Below are 22383 nucleotides of genomic sequence, written 5' to 3' on the forward strand. Positions count from 1 at the left end.
AAGATCATTGATGATCTTGAGAATGTAGATGTTCGAATAGGAGATGAGGATCAAGCTATTATCCTACTCAATGCTCTCCCAAGTTCATATGATCAACTCAAGGATGCGATGCTGTATGGGAGAGAAAGTGACATCACAGTGGATGAGGTTCAGTATGCTCTGAAATCCAAGGAATTGCATAGGGCATCATCAACATCATCTCACAAGAAAGAGGCTGTTGGTAAGGGTTTAACTGTAAAACAGAAGGGTGCAAAAACCAAGAAACCCAAGAAGGATTTCAAGAAGGGGAAACAGGAAAAGGGAAACAAGAACTCTGATGATGATGTTCAAACTTGCTATCACTGCAAGAAGCCGGGCCATTGGAAAAGAGACTGCAATATTTGGAAAAGGAGCCAAAAGCAGTCTAATACTACTAAGAAGCAAGAGCCCAAAGAGCAAGAACAGTGTAACACTGCGGAGGCTTTGAATGTGATGCAAGGTGATTTAGATGACCAATGGATACTGGATTCAGGTTGCTCTTTCCACATGTGCCCAGTTAAAAGTTGGTTTACTGATTTACATTATCAATCGGAAGGGACAATTGTTCTTGGAAATAATCAGACCTGTGAAATCAAAGAAAAGGGGAGCATAAGGTTTAGATTACATGATGGCACCATCAGAACATTGGTGGAAGTAAGATACATTCCCAGTCTGAAAAGGAGTCTGATATCCCTTGGATCTCTTGAAATGAAGGGGTATGAATGGAAATCTGTAAAAGGTGGAGTTGTTGTCACCAAAGACAACAAGGTTATTCTGAAGGGGATGAGGAGGAACGGGTTGTATTACTTAGAAGCTGAAGCCATCATAGGTCAATCTGACTCCATGAAGAAGGATGAATCAATCTTGTGGCACAAAAGATTGGCTCATGTTGGAGAAAAAGGGGCTCAATCAGTTGCTGAAACAGAACAAGATCAGCAATTCAATTCCATTCAAGGTGGACATGTGTGAACAATGCATTCTAAGCAAAAGTATGAGACTGCCATTTGAAACAGGTAAACATACATCTAAAGCTCCTCTGGATTATGTTTATTCTGATTTGTGGGGGCCAACACAAACTGAGAGTCTTGGAAAAGAGAGATATTATATGTCCATAATGGATGATTACTTAAGGAAACTGTGGATTTTTATCTTAAAAGATAAAACTGAAGCTTTTGAGAAATTCAAAGTATGGTGTAATGAGGTGGAGACTGAAAAGTCAACCAAGGTGAAGTGTTTGATGACTGATAATGGTTTAGAATTTGTGTCAAAGGAGTTCAATGATTTCTGCTTTGGCAAGGGAATTAAGAGACACAAGACAGTCCCAGGCACTCCACAACAGAATGGGGTAGTTGAGAGGATGAACAGGACTATCCTTGAAAGGATAAGATGCATGTTGTTTGATTTAGGGTTGCCCAAGAGATTCTGGGCAGAAGCTGCTCTTACTGCAGCTTATTTGATCAACAAATCTCCTTCATCCGCAATTGATTTCAGAATCCCAGATGAGCTATGGTATGGCTCCACATCCAACTATTCACACTTAAAAACTTTTGGGTGCAGAGCATACATACATGTCAGACAAGAGAAACTTGAACCAAGAGCCTTAAGGTGTGTGATGTTGGGCTACCCCAAGGGAGTAAAGGGGTATAAATTGTGGTGCATTGAACCTGGAATGAGGAGGGTGTACATCAACAGAGATATGTCTTTGATGAAGCTCTCATGCCATATAAAGAAGGATCTGGTTCAGAGAAGGAAGCTGAAAATGATTTGGTCCTGTTGGATGAGTTGCTTGATAAAAACTCTACAGATAATGAATCAGGTGGAGTTACTGAAATCTCTCAACAAGTTACAGATGGTGAAAATGTTGGGAGCAGCTCTGAAAATCTGAGTTCATATCAACTAGTAAGGGATCGAGAAAGGAGGCAGATCAAGCCACCTCAGAGATACAATCAAGCGGAAATGATATACTTTGCTCTCAGCATTGCAGAGGAGCTGGAATATCAGGAGCCCAAGTCTTATGCAGAGGCCATGAAGGGACCAGAAAGAGAGCAATGGCTCTCAGCCATGAAGGAGGAGATGATTTCTCTTGAAAAGAATGGTACCTGGATACTAGTTTCAAAACCATTGAAAAAGAAACTAGTAAGCTGCAAATGGATTTTCAAGAAAAAGGTTGAGGTTATTGGGAAAGAGCAGACCAGGTATAAAGCAAGATTGGTGGCAAGAGGTTTTACTCAAAATGAGGGAATTGATTACAATGAAGTTTTCTCACCGTGGTTAAACATACTTCCATTAGAGTGATGCTGTCAGTTGTAGCTCAATTTGACATGGAGCTTGAACATATGGATGTTAAAACTGTCTTTCTACATGGAGAGTTAGAGGAAAAGATCCATATGGTTCAGCCAGAGGGGTTTATACATCCAGAGACAAGCAATAAGGTGTGTTTACTTCAGAAAAGTTTGTATGGTCTCAAACAAAGTTCAAGGCAGTGGTACAAAAGGTTTGATGAGCATATGGAATTAATGGGATTTACAAAGTCTGCATATGACAGTTGCGTTTATCTGAAAAAAATGAATGAAGTCACTGTTGCATATTTGCTACTATATGTAGATGATATGCTAATAGCTAGCAAAGATAAGGCTGAAATCAAAGCTATCAAAGATGGTTTGAATCAAGAGTTTGAAATGAAAGATCTTGGTGTAGCTAAAAAGATTCTTGGAATGGATATCTTGAGAGACAGGAAAGCTGGAAAACTGTGGCTATGTCAAAAGGATTACATATTGAAGGTGTTAAGAAAATTCAATATGCATGAGTCAAAGGCTGTCACAGTGCCCCTGGCTGTTCATCTTCAACTCTCAGATAACCAGAAACCAAAGAATGATGCAGAGAGACACCAAATGGAGAAAATACCTTACTCAAATTTGGTGGGAAACTTGATGTATACGATGGTCTGCACTAGGCCAGACATTGCACAAGCTGTGAGTGTAATGAGTAGGTATATGGTGGATCCTGGAAGTGAGCATTGGGAAGCTCTCAAGAAAGTGCTGAGGTATCTAAAAGGCAGTGCAGATAGAGCTATATTGTTCCAGAGGAAGGAAGATATCAGTAAGCCTTTTCTAATGGGCTATACTGACTCTGATTATGCTGCTAATTTAGACAACATGAGATCTCAGTCTGGTTACATCTTCACACTCTTTGGGTCAACTGTTAGTTGGAAGTCCTCACTACAATTTGTAGTTGCATTATCAACCACTGAAGCAGAGTACATGGCTGCAACAGAAGCTGTCAAGGAAGCTGTGTGGCTCAAAGGTTTAGTGCATGGTTTTGGCGTTGAGGAAAGCTCTGTAATTTTGAAGTGTGATAGTCAAAGTGCTTTGTATCTTATGAAACACCAAACGTTTCATGAGAGATCCAAGCATATTGATGTCAGAATGCATTTTATAAGAGATATAGTGGAACAAGGATTAGTGAAGATGGAAAAAGTTGGGACAGAGGAGAATGCAGCTGATGCACTGACTAAAGCTTTGCCTACTGCTAAGTTTGAGCATTGCCTTGAGTTGGTGAATCTGCTGTTTTAAGGTCTGATACAGAAGTAAAGTGTTTTCGGAGGAAGAACTGGAGTTAGTTGTTGCTGTCGATTATTGGCTTAGAAATCAGGTGGAGATTTGTTGTTAATGATTTTGTAAGTTCATAATCGAGCTAGTACACTCTGATGAAGAGTGGTGTTTTACTCTGGTGGAGAAGAGGGATTTCTGTCGTCTGATGCAGAGTTAGAGTCCAGTCGCCAGAGTCAGAGTTAACTCACACACAAAGAGAGAGAGAGAGAGAGAGAGAGAGAGAGAGAGAGAGAGAGAGAGCGGCAACACCATTGCTATGAGTTTGAAGCTCTCATTTGTATATGTATTCTCAATTTCTTGATAGTGAATGATCTATTGATCCCCTCCGTGGATGTAGGCACATTGCCGAACCACGTAAAAAACCTTGCGTTCTTCTTCTCCGTTCATTTTCTTTTGTACCAGTTTCTTCGATCTATTGTGAACGCCGATCATTTGCTCAACAAGTGGCGCCGTCTGTGGAAAGACGAAGATCGGCGCATAGATTCAAGGATGTCGACGGCAAAGATTGCGACTGATTGAATCGCGGCGAAGAAAATCAATCGAAGAGACCGATTGGGGAAATTTGATCGGAGAGGCAGCAATTTCTAATCGAAAAGATTTCTAACGTAAAGAAAAGAAAATTGCCATGGTGAAAGGTGAGATTCGCAGGGAAGGCGGAAGAAGGTCGATCTGACAGATCGATAATGAGAATCTCACGAGGAGCGAATGCAGATCGCTCTTCTCGGTGATATCGTGGGGTGGTGGCTCCGCGGAAATTGCCGGTGCTCTAGGAATGCTAGGTGCGTTCCTGTTTCACCGCCGTTCCACGGAGGCGAGACGTTGGCGTATCGGTGCGGGTGCTTTAAGGGGTTCGCCGGTGATGGATTTCTAGACGGAGTTGGCTGCCGGAAAGCTTTGGCTAGCGCGGCTGATCGGATGGTTAGCAACAACAATATTCAAGTAAGAGGTTTTCACCGCAAGAACCTTATGGGAATCAAGATAAAGATTTCTTGGTGCAGCAATTCTGAAATTGGATGCGAAGAAAAGAAGTTTAAGAAAGTTATTTTCAGAGAAGATGTGGATTTGGTAAGGAATCTGGAAAAGAGAGAAAGCAGTACGAATGAGAGTAGTACGTGCTGGTTACGAGCAAGAGAGGGATTGAGATCTCGGGTCTGCTTTTCGAAACTCGATCAATTCTTTTGTGGAAGTAAAAGAGTAACGGAGATGGCGTTGGACGGCCAAGCAGTTGTCGTTTTGGTCCGAGTGTCCTGACGGTGCGGTGAAGGGTGTTCTCAGCCCGTTGGCGCGGTGAAGTGAGTCCACGGCCATTTGTCGTTGTAGTCCCTTGTTACTCATCTCTGAAGTTTTGGAGAAGCTTGTTCTGTCATCGGATGGCCGATGGGCAGAGCTGAGGCTGGTTTTTTTCTTGGATCCTTGAGAGTGTCATGTTATAAGATTAAAGATTATTGATCACGAGTGTTTCTCGGTGAAAGAGATAGTTCTTGAAGAGTTGATGGAGTTGATTAACTGGAGAATCAAGAGGTCAAGAATGCAGTGGAAGATGCACGGAAAGGAGATGAAAAGAAGCATAAGTCCGGTGGAGAGACTTGGAGCTACGGTTCTCTTGTGTTGCTGTATATTCTTGGATGGAGCATCTTGTTGGCAGCTGGTGACTATATATTATTTAAGAGAGAACTGAGTAGATCCCATGATTCTTATATTTTGACTATGATACCACTAGAGTTAAGGTGGAGTTTTTTTTTTTTTTTTTCCAACAATTTGAGGAGAGATCGAGCAGATGGAATACTCTGTAATGTTGAGAATTGGTGGAGTTTACATGGTTGAGTTTTGCATGGGGATAAGTTCATTCTCTTAGTTGAATATATAATGGAGTTATCGGTTTGCTGTTTGGAGAAGTGGTTTTGTGTTTGATTGATGATAGATGGTTTAAAAAGGTGGAGATTGTTGCATATGTGTCTTCACAGCTCTGCTTAGCAGAGCAGAGCTGGCAGAGCTGAGTAGAGCAGAGCTGGTAGAGCTGAGCTTAGCAGGGCTGAGCAGAGCAGACCTGGCAGTGCCGAGCTTAGCAGAGCTGAGCTGAGCAGAGCTGGAATATCAGAGCTTAACATAGCAGAGCAGAGCTGACAGAGAAGAGCTGAGCTTAGCAGAGCTGAGCAAAGCATAGCTTAGCAGAACAGAGCTGGCAGAGCTTAGCATAGCAGAGAATAGCAGAGCAGAGCTTAGCAGAGCTGATCAGAGCAGAGCTAGCAGAGCAGATCTGCTCTTAGCAGAGCTGAGCAGAACAGAGCTTAGCCGAGCTGAGAAGAGCATAGCTGAGCTGAGCAGAGTAGAACTAACAGAGCAGAGCTTGCAGAGCAGAGCTGGTGGATCTTGAAGTTTTGCCCGCCTCGCCAGAGCAGAGCTGACCAAGGCAGCTTTGACTACTTTGGTCAGCTCTGGCTGCCTTGCGTTTAGGTGAAGTGGAAAATTAAGGTTATGTGGCAGCTACGTTGGATCAGAGCTCCATCAGAGATCGTCGGAAAATGGACGCGGGAGAAAATTGCAATGAATTTTTCAATTCATGGATTTGTGTTCAAATTTTCGAAAAAGTATATGGTTTTTTCGGCAATTAACCCTAAAAAAAATAGTTCATGGAAAGTTTTGAAATCGCACCGAAGTTCATGGTTTTTCACGGCATTAACCCTATTTTTTTTAAATTTATAATCTCTTAATCAAATAAATAAAATTCACACTACATCGATGAAACTCATCAATGACCTCTTGTAAGAAAGAGACTTTAATGCCTCAATTTTATCGCTTGAGCTAGGTTTCCTTAACGCCATGCAAGACTTCAAGTGTCGGAAAATATCACATCAGAATATAATTACGAAATATCAAGAATCAGTTGACTTCACAAGAACAAAAAACAACAACATGAATTTCCAACCAGAAACTCAAAATCATCATCGTTTCTAACATAAATACAAAAAAGTTCAAGAACAAGAAAAGAGTTCTTATCTCTTCTTGGTCTTCTGCTTTGACCTTGCTTTCGATTTCGAGTCAAAGTGATGAGCCTTGAGCTTCTTCTTGCGCATTATGGTTGGAGCACCGCCGCCACCAGCACCTTCTCTAAAAGGCATTCCCATGAGAGCCAGCAATCTGTGAGCTTCTTTGTCCGTGTTAGCTGTTGTCTCAATGCAAACATCCATTCCCCTCGGCTTGCCAAGTAGGTCGAAACTGAGCTCTGGGAACACAGTCTGCTCGCGGAAGCCAATGCTGTAGTTGCCATTTCCATCAAAGCTATTGGCGCTCACCCCTTGAAAATCACGCGTCCTAGGAAGTCCCAAGTTGATGAGCCGATCAAGAAAAGAGTACATCACCTGTCGAAAACAAATGAAGTTAAAGGGGAGAGTCGATGGTTAGCTCAAATGTGGTATTTCTTTCATAGCTTTACAACAGGTGAAATATCATAGGCAACAAGACACACAAAGGCAATTATCCAGGTGATGACACCGATTACCATCAGGTGGTTTGTCATCGTCCCAGAACTTATAAGTCCTCACTCCTCCTAAGAATGGCTGCGGTCCAGGTAGCTAAGGATCCAAGAACTTCGGTCCTTTAATTGCCATTGTTCCAAGACATACCACAATAGATCCATGATGCCCCGAAAAAAGGCAAGAATGTGACATTTATTTTCATAACCACTCGTGCCTTTTCCTGTGACAACCCTAATTGGAGCACTAAGTGTTTAGTTTCTAACATGCATTCTACATTCAGTAGGAGCAAACAAGGTCGGTTGGACTAGACAGATATATTGTACCTTTTATCATCATTTATTATGCCATATATCTTCATATTTCGTGTAAAAGTAAACGATAACCAGGTGCACAAGCACCTCAAACTCCACAACCCTTGTTTTTTTTATCTAGTACCTCTGTTTGCCACTAGGTCAGTCAGTTTTACTTGGAATACCAATAACACTATAAATCACTATGATATAACATGTCAATCTCTTATAACTTTTATGGCGTACAAACAAACACTCGAGGAGAGAAAGGAGTGATGCAATGGGAATAATATCTTACACTGCCTCTTAGGGTGCAAGCGATCCCAAGGGGTTGTCCTTCTCTAATCTTAAATGTGGCAATGGCCTTCTTTGCTCTTGTCTTGATCGGCCTTTGCCCAGTAATAAGTGCCAAATCATTCATAGCTGCATCCAAACCCTTCGCATTTTGGGCAGCCTCTCCAATTCCACAGTTCACCACAATCTTTTGGACTTTGGGGACCTGTACATTCACAGGATAAGATCAGAAAAGCACCCTAAATGTAAAGAATAATCTAAATTTCTAACATCAGCTTTCAATGGTGCCTTGGTCAAAATTACCGTTCTTACAAATCTATCAACAGCAGTAAGAAGATTTAAACACACTGAATAGCATCATCTGAATAGATTATGACTTTTACCCGATTTTCTATAAATACAGAAATGTAACATAATTGGATCGGAAGTTGTGCTCTACGAGTATTCAAAATCCCTCAAAACTCAATTGCCAGCCATGCTCAACGATCCTTTCATAGTCAGTTTTACTGAAATCTATTCATGAAAGTTGATGATCCGTGTTTAGCTTTGCACAATAAGAAACTAACAAGCGTGAGCATGAATTGTTGAAAGAAGCCAAACATATCAATATATGAATCAGAATAAATTTCCGAACACAGATATTCATACATCAAATGGCTAGCTAATTATTTAACCATTGTATTTACCAATTCCTACACATTCAGATATAAATTAGCAGCCGCATTGTCGGTTCTCGAAATTGAACTAGTCACGCACACGAATACAGAAATCACTAGTACCTGGAACACCTTAAACTAAAACAATCAGCCAAAATTCGACAGAAACTCGAGAATTGCACTGCATTTACCTGATGAACATTGGTGTAATTGAACTCTTCTTTGAGCAACGGCACAATTTTCTCGATGTAAGTGGTCTTGAGCCGGTTGACTTTCTCGGCTTCGGTTTTCTCGACCAGGACGACCGACGACGCCTTGACGGAGAGACCGCCGGAGCGAACACCGGAGAAGTTGACGGACGGAAGCCGGACGGAGAACTGGCCATGAAATGCCGACGCCGTGGAGTGCAATAGCGCGGGAGATAACGCCATTGTAGGTGTGGCGGAGTTGGGGATTGAGTTTGAAGCTGCAATTTCTATTTTTCGTGGGTTTTGTGTGGATGAGGATAAGAACGGCCGTTAAATTTTACCATCAAGGGCAATACTTTTTACCTTTGTTTTTGTGAGTTTTTATAAGGTTAACAACTATCATTGGCTACAAATTCAATAAACTCATACTCGATTCTCACTATTGAAGTGTCCCACATTGAATTGAAGATAGTGGCACGAGCCACTTTAAATAGTGAGGCAACCATCTCCCTTATAAGGCATTTTAAGGGAGGAATGAGCCAAATATCCATTTCTAACTCTGGTATCAGAGTCAACCCAAGCCAATGATCCAATGATGCCCCCAATGAATGAGCTCAATATCCATTTCTAACACTCCCAATCCAATGATGCCCCCAATGGATGAGCTCAATATCCAGAGTCAACCCAAGCCAATGATCCAATGATGCCCCCAATGAATGAGCTCAATATCCATTTCTAACACTCCCAATCCAATGATCCAATGATGCCCCCAATGAATGAGCTCAATATCCATTTCTAACACTCTCTAATCAACGCGACACTCTACTTTGCTCGATTATTAGAACATTAAAAAAATAAGTCGTAGTATTACTTTACTCATAAATTTTTATTTTTTGAAGAAAATATAATAGATAGAATCACTTTGCTCGATGATTAGAACATTAAAAAAATAAGTCGTAGTATTACTTTACTCATAAATTTTTATTTTTTGAAGAAAATATAATAGATAGAATCATGATTAATGAAAATATTTATATCTTAAATAGAAAGATTCATTTCATATCTTTTATAAAATAAAGTGGCCATGTCTACGTTAGTTAGGATCTTGATTAGCGGATATCAATTATATTTGTTTCCAAAATTATTGCAGTAAAAAAAGAAAAAGAAAATCTATATAATTAAGGGTAAATTAGGAATAATTATATTTTTTAAATTAAGTAATAAATTTTTAAGGGCATTAACATATTATGTGTGTTTAGCATTACTAAAAAAAAAAAATTCTCTTTAGTTATGAAAGTTGTAGCCCTAAGGAAAGACAGAAGGGCAGAGAGAAAGGAGGCTTTGCCCACTTCCAAAATTAAATCTTTTTTTCATTTCAATTCTTGTTACTTTGGCTTCAATAATCAAGTGCCTCTCAACCACATTTCATGCTTCTCATCCCCACCACTTCCTCCATTTCCTCATGCTTCATCATTTGATCAAAACTGCAATTCTTGAATATCATATCCCACCTTCACAACAACAAAACTACTATACTCACAAAAAATAAAGAGTAAAAAAAATGTTCCCACGTAAGGCATAAATGTCTAGGTCCATGCTAGTGTTCATTGCCTCTCTCTTTCTCTCTCTAGGGAGGAAACATTGTGGGACAGTACAAATCAGTAAAAAAAGAATTCACTTTACATAAAGGAAAAAGAGAAGATTTTGCACCTGATATGAAAGGCAAAAAGAGCCCCAAAAAAAAGGCATTGATATCATGAGAGAGAAATGGATTGCTTGGTTTGGCATCTTAGGTGAGATAACAGCTTAAGCACAAATTTGAGGCAACTTAGAAGCATTTGATTCCTAATCATTAAGGATGAAGAAAAAGGGTTTCTGGTTCTCTCATCCAAAAGCATATCTTGACTTTGGTTGTGTGACAAAAGGACAATTCTTTTTGTTTATTTATTGCTGATTGAAAAATAGTTGGACAAAAAAACAAGAAACATCCCTTTGTAAACTAGAATATATACCATTACATATGTTTAATATTAAGAGAAAAGGCTTCTACTAGAGTATGTAATGTCACATGAAGGCCTACTTTCTATATCTAAAACTTACTTGAGCTCTTGTGGAAGCAAAGATAGAGGAACTTAGGTGGCAAGAGACATACAAATAAGAGACTTATTGATTTGAGATGTTTTGCTGTGGAAAAAGAATGTGATGTGCTGGTTGACAAAGAAAGGAACCGTTAATTCCTCAAGGGTTGGTAAGAAAATGCTTCTACTAAATTTTGGATTTTTGGACAGTGTTTGCAGTTAAAAAATAACATGTAATGGGATGTTGGGCAGTTAGGTGCCTTACAAATTGGTGTATCATCATCTCTTTATAGCTGGACTCTCTGCCTAAGCACTCCTCTTCCCCTTTTGTTGTCTCTAAACTTCGTTGCAGCCAACGTCGTGTTCCTGAATCATGATTCATGCATCTGTCTGACTCTCTGGTAAGTGTTGCTGCACTCTTGAATTGTAGAGTATTGGTGAAGGCGAAATTAAGAAGATGAAACGACGATGAAGGAAACCATTTTGATGAGGGTATTGTTGTGCAAGATCCAGTGTCCATTGATGTGCTTCTGCAAGCCCTCTGCTGCTCATCTTTACACTTCAAAGCCATTGAAACTGGAAAGTGCTCCACGCGCCGTTGCTTCAACAGTTTATGCTGTTTCTGGCGTCAAAGAAGAAGGGCGTGTTGTTGATGCGAAGCATGAAGCTGAGACTGCGAGAAAAAGCTGCATACGGAAGCTCTGCCCTCGCCCCGACTCCACCAGACAGGTTGGGAAGAAGAAGAAGAAGAAAGTGCAGTGGATGGACCACTTGGGGGAGGAACTTGCAGAGATCAGGGAATTTGAATCAAGGTTTATTACTCTCTGTCTCAAGTTTTTTTCAATTTCCTATTTGATGATTCCATAGTTTCAAGATTACACATTTTGGGAATATCACAAGTCATATCAAGATGGTCTCTGAGATTCTTGATCTCAACCTCTCTTCTCAGTGACTCAGGAGATACCGATAACGAAGAAGAAAGCAGCCGTTGTCTGTGTGTCATTCTCTGAGGCTGCTGCTCTCCGTCTCCGGCTCACGAGAGAGATAGATGTGTTGATTCAATCTGTGTTTTTGGCCAACCAAGAATCTATCAACACTGTGTAAGTAATCATCCATCATCAATTCTTTGTAACAAATTAAGATGAAATCCCACATCAATGGCTACTGTAATATAACCAAACTCAACCAATTTGAATCATTGTTGTTACATTCAATTTAATGCTTGTGTGCAAGAAACAGAAAGTGCTATACACCTTGAAGGAAACAAAAATTGTTTTGTTGATGAATCTCTCAACTAAAACTATACATAGCGTCGCTCTTTCTGCTAGTTTTAGTAACAATCTTTGTCATTTCTTGTTGAACCCAAATAGAGATTTGATGGCGTTGATGGCATTCTCATTGATGAAAGACTCATCATATTTCTTCATAAGAGGCTCAAACTCCTCCGATTTCCTGATGTTGTCGAGGTCAGGATCTGCTCGAATTCTCTGCGGCAAACAAGTTGTTGTGAGTGAATAGTGGTGGGAATGAGATGTTAGAAGATTCTGACAACTCATTTAACCTTAAAATCTTCAAATCCTGCTTCCATAGCATCCTTGAGAGCAGATAGTCCAGCTTGTATCTGCATTCACCAAAACAATGATACGAAGACAACAACGAGACAAGACAAGACAAGACACCATATGTAGTTCCATCAAAGCACTACCTGATCAAGGTTTGCATAGCAGCAAGCAACATTGTAACTTGCTATTGAAGCCTCATTCGGATCCGGTTTTGACCCTAATACCGACTCAAACTTCTCCAAAGCCTCCTCATACTTCCCACTCCTACATTTTCAACAACAACAGAAACATACATTACTAGCTAATCTGTTGTATAGGAGGAAGATGAGCTCTTGAAGTTGCTCACTTGTAAAGCTTGAGCCCTTCGCGAAGCTCCCTCTCTCTCTGTTCCTTTTGCTCTTTCTTTCTCAAGTAGTTTTGCATCTGCACCCATTGAAGTTGGTGTTGTTGCACATCACATCACATCACATCACATTAAATTACATTACATTACTAGTTCAAGAAAAGGAATGATTTCATTGCTACTCACTTGGATTTCCCTAACTTTGTTGCTAACAACACCAGAATTCCTCTCAAATCTGATAATTTCCTTCTCTGTCAGCTCACCCGTGTAATCCGTCTTTCCTATACATCATATATTAGGAATTAGGGCTTGGTTCATTCACAATAAATCATATAATTAAGGACTCTGATTTGAAGGATTTGATAAGGAATGAAGAAAAATAACCATATCTCTTCTGCATTTTCATGAGCAGTGGACCAATTCGTTGTCGGATAGTGTACATTGTTCTTCCATATTCAGCAGCAGGCCATATTTCTTCCCCAAATACTGCACTGCAATTTTACTTTTCAGCTTCTTTAATCGAATTAAATAAGTATGCTATTGTGGAGTAATACCTGGTGGCGAGAACTCGATCGCCGACGGTGAACTTGCCTGACTTGTCGGCGGATCCTCCTGGCGCAATGGCGTCGATGTAGGTCCCTCCGTCTCTGCCCTTGGCGAATTTGAGGCCGTAGGGCTGCACTATCTCCACCTCATACTCCTCGTACTTGTCCTCCTCTTGCTCCTTGGATGTCTCGGCGTTGGTCTCGGACGCTTTGGCCGCCAAAATCGACGGTTTCAGCAAATGGAGACTGCAGGAATTTGTGAGAGATGAGGTGGCCTTGGTGTGATTGAGGTTGAGCAGGAAGCAGAGAGATTGCTTGGGCGATGGAGATGGGGATAGTCTCGTCGGCAGAGTCGGGGAAGAACACAGCGAAGTGTAGCTACTTGACGCCATGGACGCAGAATTCACACCTCTCTCTCTCTTCTCTCTCTCTCTGGATTTTGCAGAGAGTGGAGGAAGACAACAGACTAGTGGTTATGGAATGCCGTTGGTATCAGTTATATCTTGTGGAGCCACGTGGCATCTCATGAGATTGAGAGGTGTATTTACCACATTAGTATCAACACAAATATTCTTTTATTATTATGCTTATTGTAACACAACACTCTATTTATACTAACTTTCATGATTTTCTTTTTCTATTTTAAGATTTGAACAATTTAAATGCTAACTTCACAATTTGTGTCGGATAATTTGGATGAAACCAATATTAACTCACATTTTCAACTTGGTGCATTGATTTATGCTTAATTGTTCTAATTTTAGGGGTTTGTATGAGCTTATTTTAAAGATAATCTTCTGGAATTGGTGCATTTTATGTATTGTTTTATGCTTTGCAGGAGATTTAGGTTTTATAGATGAAAGAGTGCAATTTTGGAGATTTTGGGGTTAAGAATGGTGTTTTTAGGCACACTTTGCAGAGCAGAGCAGAGCTGAATTGCAGAGTCAAAACCGAAATCAACAAGAGCTGAACTTCCCTAGAGAAGTCCGATGCCAGAGCAGAGAAGTCCTATGCCAGAGCAGAGAAGTGCGCCAGAGCAGAGACGCTCGCCAGAGCAGAACTGCGAAGATAGCGCCGTAGCGGACCAGAGCCGACCTTTCCAGAGCAGAGTTATTCCCGCCAGAGCTGCGATTGTTGGCCAAAGAAAAAGTGTTTTCCATGGCGCGCATCCAGCTGGAGTTGCCTTATCTTACACGATTTTATTGTCTTTAGAGTTCTACTTTGCAAGGCAACTTCCATGGTGATCTAGGGAAATTTGAGGTCTATAAATAGGGTTTAATTTTCATTGTAAGAAGGAACTTTTGCCCTAGTTTTAGATGCCATCTTTGTGATCTGTTGGCATCCGAAGCTTAGGATTTACTTGCTTTCTTAGTCTTTCATAGTTGTCGATTTTCATTGTTTTTAGTTAGGTTTCAATTTAATTTTGTTTAGCTTTTATTCTTGGATTGTGATTGCGTGACACAATTACATGTTCAAGACGTTTACGGTATTTTCGTATTTCAATTCAATTTATTTTGTTTAATCATGTTTATGTTTTTCATTCGTGTTTATGCTTTCTTTTCAATCATGCAATTTAAATTATGCACTTTAGTTTCACGCTTAGATTAGTTAGTTTTAATTTATAAGTATTTAATTTTCTTAAGTTAAATTTAATTTAAGTTATTTAAAATCTTGCCTAGGTTAAGTTTAAGTTTAAATTCAAGTTTTAGTTTAAATCTTCTTTTTATTGTTTTTCTTACGATACTACTAGAAGCCCTTTAAGACTTTCATTGTGAGATCGTCTTGGGTTAACTTACACGTTACAATAGATCTCGTACTATTGCGAGTCAATCTAGAGTAGTGTTTAGGTTGAGTCATGCATGAAAACTTGAAATTTGTAAATAAAACCATTATTTCTTGTTGCAATTTATTCAAACTTTTCTGTTTACTTGCTAATTTTGGCAAATTGATACACAAACTGAATAAAAAAATTTAGGGTAAATTGCAAAATAAGTCACAAATTTTGGCTTATTTTTTAGTTTCAACACCACTTTTAAACCCTCACAAATAAATACCAATTCTTTTAGATTTTTGTAATTGGAGCTTCCCCAAATTTTTGCATCTCTTGAACTACGATATTAGCGACACGAGAGAAGCAAATGAACCTATTGTACATGGAGATATATACTATTAAATAAATTATAACAATAATAACACAACTAATTGCAAGAAATAAGAGAAAAAAAAGGGTTAATAGCCGAAAAATACACGAACTTTCGCGAAATTTGCATATTGCACATGACCTTCAAAAATAGCCCCAGAATACACCACCTTTTAATTTAGTTGCAAATTGCACCCGCGTTGACTACCACCTTGATCGGTGGTGACGTGGCTATCGGATTTTGTTGACGTGGACGGTTTTCCGATATAGGAATACGACGTCGTTTTGTTGTTACATTACAACACCTAAAACGACGTCGTTTTGTCAAATATTTTAAATAAAAAAAGAAGAAAAAAGAAAAAGCTTCACGTTGACGTTGTTCTGCCAAGTCTCCTTCACCGCTCACCTTCTTCTTCACCCCGCAGCCCCCGCCGCCGCCTCCGCCTCGAACTTGGGGCTGAAGATTATTGTTGATTGATGAGTGATTTGGGGCTGAAAAAGAAAAAAATTGTTGTTGAAGGTGATTGTTGATTGTTGAGTGATTTGGGGCAAGAAGCCGTTGTTGTGGCCGGAGTGTGGAGAGAAGGGGGGGCTTCGGGTTGGGCTCGGCGCCGGCGGCCTTCCTGCTATGCGGTTGCCGGGAATCGACGAGCAGGAGGCTGCGATTTGGGGATCTAGGGTATTGGCGGCGGAGGTGGTGGTGCCCTCGTTTTGTAATTCCCAAGCACCGCAGCCACTGGTGCCCTATTCTTATCTCTCCAGAGGCGCAGTGCTATGTAGTCGTGGGTGGAGGGGGAGACGGCCAAACCTAGATCTGGAAGGGTGGAGGTGGCGGCTCCAGATCTGGAAGAGGCGTTCCTCCCGTCGCGGTTGATGTCGGAGAGGCGTTGCTCGCCTGAGAAGCAGGGGGCGGCTCCAGATCTGGAAGATGGAGGTGGCGGTTGAGTGGAGGTGGGGGTTGAACGACGCTGCTCCCGTCGCGGTTGATGTCGGAGAGGCCTCGCCGGAGAAGGAGGGGGCGGCTCCAGATCTGGAAGGAGGTGGCAGTTGAGTGGAGGAGGGAGGCGGCAGGGAGGATGTTTTTTTTTTTTTTTAGTAAATTCTTCAAAATATCAAAACGACGTCGTTTTGCCCACGTGGCTTGCCAGCGTGTAAAAAAAGCCACGAATAATGCCATGTAATGTTAAATATTGTCCACGTCATCGCCGGTCAAACTTAAGAGCTGCCGGAACTTTCACCGTGTGCAATTTACGACTAAATTAAAAGGTGGTGTATTCTGAGGCTATTTTTGAAGGTCGTGTGCAATATGCAAATTTCGTGAAAGTTCATGTATTTTTCGGCTATTAACCCAAAAAAAAAAAGACTGTAAATTGGGACGAGAAGCCCCAATTGCAAAAACTTAAGAATTTGTATTTATTTGTAAAAATTTAAAAGTGATGTTGAAATTGAAAAATGAGTCAAAGTTCGTAGCTTATTTTACAATTTACCCAAAACTTTAAAGACCTCGTCACAGAGATTCGAACCCAAAACTTTAAAGACCCCTTGACCAACGCACGCACACAAGAGCTAAATTACACTTGTTTAAATATTGAATTGCAAGTTTATTGCACTTGTTTAAATATTGAATTCAGAGAGAGGGGGATAATAATAATTCAACAAACACACAAATTTATTGCACTTGTTTAAATATTGAATTGCAAGTTTCGTTACATGCCAACCTAATCTTGGTGGACAAATAGTCTCACTGCTCCTATATAATTGGATCACTAAAGTTCTGCAAAACTCACGAGATCTAATCTAATCCGCCACCGCATCGGAGCTCCGGCGCCGCCTCTCTTCTCTCTTCGTCGACTCGCTTAGTAACCATACCCTGCCATCAACCACAATCTCACCAAAATCAGCCATTGCAATGCCCTTCTTCCCACAATCATGATAATGTCAAAAAGATCAAGCATTATTACCTGAGTTGTCCATCGGGTTCCCTGCCACGACTGGCTCGGGCTCCTTGATCTCCACCACGACGCAGTCCGACATCAAGAAAGTCTTTGCCACCGAAGATGCGTGCTCTAAGCAACACCTCACCACCTTCGTTGGATCGATGATTCCAGCAGCCATGAGATCTTCGTACTGTCCAGTTGCGGCGTTGTATCCGTATTTAGGGTTTTCGCTTGACAGCACCTAAACATATGAACACTTGATTTTAGAGAGAGTGATTTTTTCATCAAAAGAGTGTTATGTAAATGGCAAGTATTCACACACCTTTTCACTAACAACACTTCCATTAACACCAGCATTCTTGGCTATCAATTTCAATGGATAACTCAAAGCTCTTTTCACAATGTCTGCTCCAACCTACAACCAGATACCCCACATAGATTTACTAAATCATACAGATTTCAAACAATAGAATTTCATCATCATCATCGTCATCAAGAACCGAGCCCGAGAATAGAGTTTAGGTCAAGGCTTTACCTTCTCCTCAACATTATCTAGAGTTTCCTTGATAGCATCGACTTTGGATGCAAGCCTCAATAGCGTGCATCCACCTCCAACGACAATTCCTTCCTCGACAGCAGCCTGCAGCAAGCAAGAATTTCATTAAAACCTCTTAACATCCTCCAGCAACCGAGAATATTGACCTTATAGAGAGCTAGAAATCATAGCTAACCTTAGTGGCGTTGAGTGCGTCTTCTACTCTAAGTTTCTTCTCCTTCAGCTCTGTCTCAGTTTGCGCTCCGACCTTTAGACATCAGAGGTGCAATGATTTAGATGATTATAGAAACAATAATGTACACTGTGGAGATAATAAACTGAACTTGGATTACCTGAATCACAGCAACCCCTCCGGATAGCTTTGCGATTCTTTCATTTAGTTTTTCCTTCTCGTAATCTTGATCAGCCGCCTGCTCAAAAGTGATGCATCATTCCGGAGCTTTACAAAACACTTAATATAGATCAAACCTGATACGCTGATGCAAAAGTAAGGTAGAAGTTATACACACCTCAATGAGGTTCCTTATTTGAGAGACACGTTTGTTTACGGCATCCTGAGTACTTCCATCCCCAACTATTGTAGTGGAATCCTTAGTCAACACCACCTTGGCAGCATGGCCCAAAACCTCCTTATCGGCCTTGTCTAAGGTTAGCCCGACTTCCTCCCTGATCACAGTTCCTATATTCAGAATGAAATTTCCTCTTAGTAACAGACAAATATGTGAGGTAACACAAGAATTGTTTTCAACCGACAGCAATGGAAGAAAGCCAAACAGGTCACGAGTACAAAAGTCGTGCGAAGCAGCTCATTTCCAAAATATTGGTACAGGAAGTTTAACCAAAAAATTACCTCCAGTCAAAGTAGCAATGTCATCAAGATACTGACTCTTTCTCTCCCCAAATCCAGGAGCTTTAAGAGCGGCAACTTTCAGTGCCCCCCTCAGCTTGTTCACAACAAGAGTTCCTAGAGCTTCTTGCTCAATATCTTCAGCAATTATCAACACAGGATAACTACCTCTAATGGCATCTTCCAAGACATTAATGAGATCTCTTGCATTTGTTATTTTCTTGTCGACAAGCAACAACTGCAGGAGCAAAGCGAATCCATTTGTTAGCAAGAGCAAATTTCTCACGCTCCTACTACATGTAATGGATCCTTTGTTAAATGGACAAAGAAATGGTTACCTTGCAGTTATCATACTCAACAGTCATTTTCTCGCTGTCGGTCACAAAGTAGGGAGAGATGTAGCCACGGTCAAACTGCATTCCTTCAACAACATAAAGATTGTTTTCTGCACTTCGGCCCTCTTCGAGAGTAACCACACCTTTCCTACCAACTTTGCTCAAAGCCTCAGCTATCATATTTCCCACTTCATAGTTGTTTCCTGCACTTACAGCAGCAACATCTGCTAGTTCACTATCTTCAACCTGCAAATTTCACCCTGGTTATTCCATTCCATCGGAACATTGCATAATAATCAACTTATACGTTACAAAAAGTTCATGTGCACGAGGATTGTTAAAACGCCAAGATTGAAAAGGCTACCTCTTTTGAGATCGCTTTCAGTTCAGCAACCAATGCTTTGGTAGTCTTTTCAATTCCTCTAGTAATAAGGACAGGGTTTGCTCCAGCTGCAACTACCTGAAAACACGGTGAATCCATAAGATATAAACATTTCTAATGTAAGACATCATTGCCAGCAGCATAAAGAGCCCACATACCTTAACACCTTCGGCAATAAGCCCTTGTGCAAGAACAACAGATGTTGTTGTCCCATCCCCAGCAAGGTCGTTTGTCTTGGCAGCTGCTTGTCGAACCAATTTAGCTCCTATGTTCTCAACTGGATCTTCCAACTCAACCTATATCGAAATCAATAAAGTTGCAGATATAAAATTGAACTACCATGAATCCATAACAAGACAAGACAAGACAACTCATGGAACCATTTTATCAGTGATCACTCAATAAGGATGCAAGTATAGACAATACAAGATGTTGGTGATTGGTTACCTCTCGAGCCACAGTAACTCCATCATTGACAATTTTGGGGGCACCATACTTGCTTTCAAGAACCACATTCCTCCCCTTGGGTCCAAGTGTGACACCAACTAGATCCGCGAGTTTGTTAACACCAACCTAGCAACAATCAAATCACCCTTTAGCAATCACCATGAGAGAAAAATAACTTGTTAGCAGAAATCAAATGTTCCAAATAGGCACCTGAAGTCTCTTGATGGCTGAGCCATCCTTGTTGAAGTACAAGTCCTTGGCAGCAGCTGTTATCTGAGAAGGGCGTGTTTTGCTGAGGACCACGTTCTTTCTCCTCCCAAGCGAACTAGAGGATATAGAAGCAAGAGACGACAACCTGCTCGATGAAACTGCGATTTTATCATCAAGCACCCTGCTGCCCGGGGCAGCCAATGAACCGACTGAGGACAGGCCAGAAAAAGTTGACGCCATTTACTTCTTACACCTATATACACAACAAATAGTTGAAATCAGTAAATTAGAGCAATACATATAAATTGCAGACAGACAAAACTGAATAACAGAATAAGGATAGTCCAACCAAATTACAAATCTTAGATAGAGCTCAGATGACAAGCAAATTCTCTATCTTCTTGCAAATGCAGTTACAGTTCCAATAACAAACAGTTAACATAAGGCGCCTTTGCAGATTATTGCAAAATTCAAGAATTTGATGCACTATAACAGAAATGACCTTGAAAGAAACTTAAAACATCAAACCCAATAGAAATTCTGGGGTTTCATACAAATGGGTTTCATAAAAATAGCATCTTTAATCAAAAGACCGAGCTACAGAATTCAAAACTATATCATCAGCTGGAAATCAATACAATAACTTGTTCATAATCAAGAAGCAGAGGCGCAATACAACAGGTCAACAGCAATAGACATAAAGATAAACTTAAACATAGCAAGACCACAATTCAACATATAAAAATCGTTTCTGTGAATCCACAAAAAACGAAAATGAGAGGAGATAAGCAGAGAATGAGTGAAGCAGCTCACCGAAAATTGAAGGGAGATTGAAGAATGAAAGTGTTAGAAGACGCAGCGGATGAGAAAGAGGGTTTATCCAGAAGCAGATGCAAGTCGTAGATTGGTCGAGTAGGTTTTTAGTACAAGTAGGTGAGTGTGTGTAGTGTGTGGAAATCAAGGGGTTAGCTCACTTCTTGAAGTTTCCACTTCATCTCAGCCGTCGGATTGCGCCTCTGTAGCGGAAAGGAACAATCTAGAACCTCTCCCACAGAAATTTCTCGAGCATCCAACTAACCATAATAAAACTGTAATCTTTGCCAAAAAAAATAAAATTACATTCATTATTTTGCAATCAATTATTATTTTAATTATGAAAAAGTCACTTTATTTTGTGAAGCTTATAAAAATGTCGCTTTATTTAATTATTTCCTCGGAGGTTTTATAATCAAAGTGCCGCATTATATTATAGGAATTGACATATGTAAAGGCATCCACGTCGCTTACACATCCGAGGAAATTCGAGTCGTTTCTCAGATGAGTAAGTTGATGTAGATGGCTGCTTACTCGAGTCTTGCTCATCCAAATGAGTAAGACTCATCCACCTTTATGCATGCACGCGCCACTTTTAAGGGGACTCGAGTCTTACTCAACAGATGTAGGCAGGGGTGTAGCCAGGGGGGGCTGAAGCCCCCTCCCAAATTTTGAGTTTTTATTTTTAATATATATAGATATATGTTTATATTATAAAAGAAATTTGTTTTACAAAAGTTGATTAGCTTGTTATATTCTTCCATTTATAATTAATTTAAGGATAATTGTGTCATTTAAAACTATATAATATATAAAAATATTATACATTATTATCACTATTATGCTTGTCTTTTAATAGAAAATGCCTAAAATGGATGGAATGCCCAAAAAAAAAAAATTGTTTGCTATTATTACTACGCTTGTCTTTTATTATTATTGATTCTAGCTTGTAATTTATTGAAAATATATAATTTATGAAAATATTGTTCGTTATTATTGCTATTATGCTTGCCTATTAATAAAAAATGCCTAAAATGTACGAAATAACAAAAAAAAAAAAGTTTGTAATGTATTGAAATTAATTTGCAATATATTGAAACTATATAGTATATGAAAATGTTGTTCTTTATAATTACTATTATGCTCGTCTTTTAATAAAAAATGCTTTAAAAATACAGAATGTCCCAAAATTTTTTGTAATGTATTGAAACTAATTTGTTATATATTTAAATTATATAATCTATGAAAATGTTGTTCTTTATTATTACTATTATGCTCGTGTTTTAATAAAATAATGTCTTAAATATACGGAATGTCCAAAAAAAATTCTCGGGAGCTACCGCCCCCGAACCCCCGTGTAAGTTCAGCCCCTCCCAAATTAATTCTTGGCTCCGCCACTGGATGTAGGAGATCAACTCATAGCTTACTCATCCACATTTTATATGAATGAGTCGATTTAGGGATGAGTCGACCAATATAGGCTACTGACTCATAAATAGCCCCCTCATTGGAAGAGTAAGCTACTTACTCAACGGATGTGGATGCTCTAACATTAATTTATTTGTTCAATAAAGTGAAAAGTAAAAAGCTAAATTTACATCATATAGTACATTAGTTTGCCAAGTTTTAGTGAAAGAGTTGGAACTCATCTCACA

General features: G+C 39.9%; 4 protein-coding genes across 10 annotated transcripts; 1 reads left to right on the top strand and 3 right to left on the bottom strand.

Annotated features, from left to right (window-relative positions):
* Positions 1–6464: 6464 nt before the first annotated feature.
* LOC130999588 (50S ribosomal protein L5, chloroplastic-like) lies at positions 6465–8998 on the bottom strand. Its single transcript, XM_057925156.1, has 3 exons — positions 8537–8998; positions 7694–7894; positions 6465–6988 (listed from the first exon to the last, which is right to left on the bottom strand). The coding sequence occupies exons 1-3, from the start codon at positions 8774–8776 to the stop codon at positions 6623–6625; spliced, it is 807 nt and encodes a 268-aa protein (XP_057781139.1). The 5' UTR covers positions 8777–8998; the 3' UTR covers positions 6465–6622.
* Positions 8999–10564: 1566 nt separating this feature from the next.
* Positions 10565–11881, top strand: LOC130999590 (uncharacterized). 7 transcript variants are annotated; one of them, XM_057925162.1, is made up of 4 exons: positions 10565–10781; positions 10964–11012; positions 11119–11423; positions 11561–11881. In XM_057925162.1, the coding sequence occupies exons 2-4, from the start codon at positions 10992–10994 to the stop codon at positions 11619–11621; spliced, it is 387 nt and encodes a 128-aa protein (XP_057781145.1). In that variant the 5' UTR covers positions 10565–10781; positions 10964–10991; the 3' UTR covers positions 11622–11881. The 7 variants fall into 7 exon arrangements, with proteins under 7 accessions (XP_057781145.1, XP_057781144.1, XP_057781147.1 ...); XM_057925161.1 differs by having other exon boundaries at positions 10566–10781; positions 10864–11012; XM_057925164.1 differs by having other exon boundaries at positions 10566–10781; positions 11125–11423.
* LOC130999589 (protein MET1, chloroplastic) lies at positions 11748–13550 on the bottom strand. Its single transcript, XM_057925157.1, has 7 exons — positions 13071–13550; positions 12901–13007; positions 12703–12797; positions 12520–12596; positions 12317–12437; positions 12173–12232; positions 11748–12098 (listed from the first exon to the last, which is right to left on the bottom strand). The coding sequence occupies exons 1-7, from the start codon at positions 13451–13453 to the stop codon at positions 11958–11960; spliced, it is 984 nt and encodes a 327-aa protein (XP_057781140.1). The 5' UTR covers positions 13454–13550; the 3' UTR covers positions 11748–11957.
* A 3302-nt stretch (positions 13551–16852) lies between these two features.
* Positions 16853–20991, bottom strand: LOC130999592 (ruBisCO large subunit-binding protein subunit beta, chloroplastic). Its single transcript, XM_057925165.1, has 14 exons — positions 20729–20991; positions 19916–20168; positions 19706–19831; positions 19417–19554; positions 19241–19336; positions 18880–19122; positions 18545–18779; positions 18204–18373; positions 18027–18104; positions 17870–17941; positions 17674–17778; positions 17461–17553; positions 17163–17379; positions 16853–17071 (listed from the first exon to the last, which is right to left on the bottom strand). The coding sequence occupies exons 2-14, from the start codon at positions 20153–20155 to the stop codon at positions 17058–17060; spliced, it is 1827 nt and encodes a 608-aa protein (XP_057781148.1). The 5' UTR covers positions 20156–20168; positions 20729–20991; the 3' UTR covers positions 16853–17057.
* Between the last annotated feature and the right edge of the window lie 1392 nt (positions 20992–22383).

The sequence above is a fragment of the Salvia miltiorrhiza genome, chromosome 8 (assembly GCF_028751815.1).
Source record: "Salvia miltiorrhiza cultivar Shanhuang (shh) chromosome 8, IMPLAD_Smil_shh, whole genome shotgun sequence".
NCBI lineage: Eukaryota > Viridiplantae > Streptophyta > Magnoliopsida > Lamiales > Lamiaceae > Salvia > Salvia miltiorrhiza.